The sequence below is a fragment of the Vollenhovia emeryi genome, unplaced genomic scaffold, assembly GCF_000949405.1.
Source record: "Vollenhovia emeryi isolate VEMERY1.0 unplaced genomic scaffold, V.emery_V1.0 DF939184.1, whole genome shotgun sequence".
In the NCBI taxonomy this organism is placed as follows: Eukaryota; Metazoa; Arthropoda; class Insecta; order Hymenoptera; family Formicidae; genus Vollenhovia; species Vollenhovia emeryi.
The window spans coordinates 745,723-750,182 of NW_011967182.1; the positions used below are offsets into that span (position 1 = coordinate 745,723).

The following is a 4,460-nucleotide window of genomic DNA, read 5'->3' on the forward strand; positions in this document are numbered from 1 at the left end:
TTGAGGATATGGCATCTGCTGCAGAGGATAAGGACTGGTTTGTACTGGTGCGCCGCCAGGAGCGGGATGCGCGGGTTGAGAATACGGCATGTGTTGCGGGGGATAAGGACTGGTTTGTACTGGTGCGCCGCCAGGAGTGGAATGCGCGGGATGCGTCGGATAGGAAGCCGGATAGGAAGCCTGAGAGTGTGGCTGTGGCATGCCGAAGGACGTCGGCGGCGCGTTCGAGAAAGCCGCCGAAGGGTAAGGCGGAACACCGGGGGCAGAGGGTGCGTTAGGTGGGGCCCCAAACGACGTTGGCGCTTGTGCTCGTCCCGGAAACTGAACAGGCGGCCCCTTGGATATGTCGAGGTAGAGATACAGAAACAAATAGTATACCATGCGCAAACTTCTAACTACTCAAACGAGCTCATTTTTAAACTGTGTCAACATGCTACCAGAGCTTGGTATCTTTTCTCAAAAGTCTATAGGTCTATTCTTTGTAGCTGAACTTATTGCATCAGTTCAGAGTTTATCTTTCTGCTTCCACATTAGGGGGAAAAAAAATAAACTCTGAACTAGTGCAGCTATAAAGAACAGACCTTAGCTACATAAATCGAAGGAATTTAAGAAACGTAACTTGTATTTGTAGCTGCGTTCGGCATTGCAAATCCGAGGCGTCAGACTGCTCTTCCTCCGTTTCTATCTCATTCTCCTCTCTCGCTCACTCGAATGCAAAAGAGCACTCTGACGCCTCGGATTTGCAATGCCGAACGTAACTTGTCTTTCTTGACTGAATCCATTGAAAATGTATCTTGTATCTGTCTTTGATGAAAAATGTCAAGATACCAAGCTCCGCGTGCTACATATAGATAGATACAGAGTTTCAGACGATAATAGAAAGCACGTGTATAATTTCTGTATACACGTCTTGGAGGGACAAATCGACACAGTTTGAAAATACGCCCTTCATGTCAATTTCAACCAATGCAGACTAGCTTTGATCTCGGTTTAACTTACTTTTGATCTTCTAGTCTCTGGAGTTGGAAAAAGATAAAAATTTAGTTAAACAGGGATTAAAATTAATCTGTGTTGGTAAAAAAAGGGCATCAGTGTAACAATTGTACACCAAATGTACTCACTTGGTAACCGTAGCTCATTTTGCCTGGTCAAGAGTCTAACTGTCGCAGCGGAAGAATAACCTGCACCTGCACAGAGAAGAGCATAAAATTACAAACTTCCTCAATCTGCGTCGCGCCTCTTGGCCATTAAATGGCAATTTGCGTGCAGCAATCTTTATGCAATTTGTTAGCTACAGACTCTTTAATCAGAGCCTGACCATAGTGTAACGTATACACACACACACACACGTCGCTAAATTCTGCCCGGGTATGACGGAATACCACGTGATCGGGATCGCAAAGATCAAAGAGACCGGCAGAGAGTGGACTTACTAGTCATACTATGATCTGATTAAAGTCCTAAGCAATCAGAGAAGCGCAATCGTTACCCCCTCCAGGCTTCTCATGGTCGCCATGTTGGGCCCCGCAGCTAAAATAGTACAGCTAGTGCTAGTACAGGATTATGGTAAGGTATAACTCAAAACCACGCAACTTGTATACCCAAGATGTATCAACAATGTCTCAGGGATATCTAAAATATGTTTTCTTTTTAGAAAATAACATTACAAATATACTTTTTTTTCTTATTTACAGTACGCCTAGTTTGCTCATAGGATTCACTACGGGCTCAACATTGGGGGTCAGTCAGCAGGCGAGACGTCGATTGCGCTTCTCTGATTATTTCCATATCTTCGAATGGAAAATGACACATTTTGAACTGTTTCGAGGATGAATTTGAAACACCCTGGAGCTGCACAGTCTGGCATTATAACTTTTATTATATGTCTCTATCATGTAACCCAATTTATCAATGTCGTGTTTAAAATTCGCGTTTGCTTGGCTGTTACAAACGGCAGATTGAGACAACCAATAAGTAATCGTCACTACATTGGCTTAACTCTTATTATGGGAACCCTACACTCGCTACAGAGAATATTGCCGGAGTGACCCCGCGAAACTGTCACGATTTATTAAGGGTGCGTTCAGGAGCTCGCTATCAGCGCTATTTGGCGCTGAAAACATTATTATACGTTAGTATGCGCCATTATGCGTCATTATGCGGCAATAGACTTGTTTTCTGTTGCTACGCTGGTGCTAAACTAGTGCAATAAATTAGAGTAAAACAAGTATATGTTTCTCATTCTAGCTTGCTGCACTAGTGAACTAGTGCAGCAATAGAAAACAAGCTTATCTCACTATGCGTCGAAGAAAGATAGAACGACGCTAGTGCTAAGTAGCTGATAGTGAGCTCTCGAACGCATCCTAAGGGTCGGTTGTTCCAAGTGTTCCAACCTCTTGACGAGTTAACAATAGTTAAATCATCACGTACGCCTTTGTTTTTTCTTCAAGTTAGACAAAGATGGACATATAATTTAACTATTCGTCAGTTTACCAAGAGGTTGAAAGAACCGGCCCTTAGTCGCGTATCGCGAGATCATTTATTCGTAAGCTGATACGTGTCACGCATATGTCGGAACGGTATCCACCTGGAGGAGAGAACAAACGATCGGCGACGCCCGACGTCCGAAACGTGGATGTGCCCTCGTCGGGAAACACCAACGAACTGCGGACGGTCGCAACGCGTTAAGACGTCACTGGCTCTCGGTACTCACCTACTCACTCGAGGCGGAGTTGCGAGATGACGAGCTCCTACGTTGCAAGAGTCGCGAGATGACGAGCTCCTACGTTGCAAGTGCCGTGACGTGTACGTTAGGCTACGGAAAACGCCGTTGAACGCCGTTGAATACCGCCCCACCGCTCACCACCGCCGCCGACGAGACGCGACGTGTCTCACGTGTCGTAAAGTCTGATCTAACATACGTCCTCTTTGTCTAGAAAGATTCTATTTTACAACTGAGAAATACATTTAAAAAATTTGTGCAAGCTGACGAATTGTATATTATATAATCGTACATATTGTCGATAATTATTTTTAAGCGTATGGATTTGCTTGTACGAAATAGAATATTTCTAATCTACATTGTAGATCAGGCTTAAAGCGTACGAGCGAGACGAGCGCTGACGCATAGCGTGGCACGTGACTGGATGTGGTTGGTGGCAAGGACAGGAGCAGGTAGAGCCTTCTTTTCATCTCCGCTGGGTCTGCGACTGCGTGACGTCATCGAGAATTCCGGGGAAAAAACGTGGTACACCGCACTAATCTAGCATCAAATAATAAAGCTATGTGCGATATTCGTGATATAGTGTGCGGCAAAAATTCGTCGATACGTCGCGCACAATTCGCCATTCGCAGTGATTCGCTAGCCGAGCAGTTTTTTGACGAAAATAGTGTTTCTTTTTACTAATATTGAAACTTGACTAATCATCTTATGATTACAGGACTTGTATCATAAGTCTACAGACCCAGGTAGCACACATATCTAAAAGACATCATAAGGACGTCTTTAAGACGTCTTTTGACTTAAAGACGTCTTAAAGCTGTCTTTTAGATATGGCATGCTACCTGGGGAGATATCTTACATAAATATCCACTAGATACTGATATGGATGTCTAAAGGCCTATGTCCACGATGCTAGAACTTGATCAAGTTCTAGCATCGTGGACACAGGCCTTTAGTCCCAGTCTACAATAGATGATTTAAGCCGTAAGCCTTAGTCCCAGTCTACATTAGAGATTTAAACCCCAAGCCTTAAGAAATTGACTAATCACAGTCTCCTATTCTACTTATACTTGGCCGTGATAGGCCAATTTCTTAAAGCTTATGGCTTAAATCGTCTATTGTAGGCTGGGTCTTAAGAAATTGACCAATCACGGTCAAATACGAGTAGAATATGCGACTGTGATTAGTCAATTTCTTAAGGCTTAGGGTTTAAATATCTATTGTAGACTGGGACTAAGGATATTGTCATAAATAATTCTGATTATGTAAATAATATGTGATTCTTTTTGCGGAAATGGTGTGAAACGATGGGGATTCCGAGTTCTATTTCTTACGACGGCCTTGTTCGATCTCGATGACACAAATATCAGTACTTCCTCATACATTTAGCAGACAGAGAAACGACAAAAATAATGCAAACGTCTAGCAAATCGTTTCTCGAAAATGACGATATTATTAGCATACGTGCATTTTTATATATCGAAGAAGTACAGAATTTTATCTTTTGATACCAAACGTTCCGCTTAGAAACAGCTCCGTCTCAACTTTAACCGTTGTTCCGCGTCATGCTATCGCCGCATGATCGATACATATAATACTAATGACTTGGTCACACCGGCAATTACGTTAATGACAAGAAAAACAAGCAAACACGCGAGTTCTCGCACATACGAGTGTGTGGCTCTATACGGAATGACCTAAGTTTTTTCACGAAGACTTAAAAACGCAAACTTTTCTA

General features: G+C 43.0%; 1 protein-coding gene across 1 annotated transcript in view; it reads right to left on the reverse strand.

The window, feature by feature from the left end:
- LOC105562740 (annexin B9-like) overlaps positions 1 to 2,835 on the reverse strand; it is a 6,951-nt gene extending 4,116 nt beyond the window's left edge. Inside the window, exons 1-3 of the mRNA XM_012013797.1 lie at positions 2,714 to 2,835; positions 1,122 to 1,187; positions 1 to 336 (exon numbers count right to left, since the gene is read on the reverse strand). Coding sequence (XP_011869187.1) covers positions 1 to 336; positions 1,122 to 1,139 — 354 coding nt within the window. The 5' untranslated portion in view covers positions 1,140 to 1,187; positions 2,714 to 2,835. The remainder of the gene's footprint in view (positions 337 to 1,121; positions 1,188 to 2,713) is intronic.
- Between the last annotated feature and the right edge of the window lie 1,625 nt (positions 2,836 to 4,460).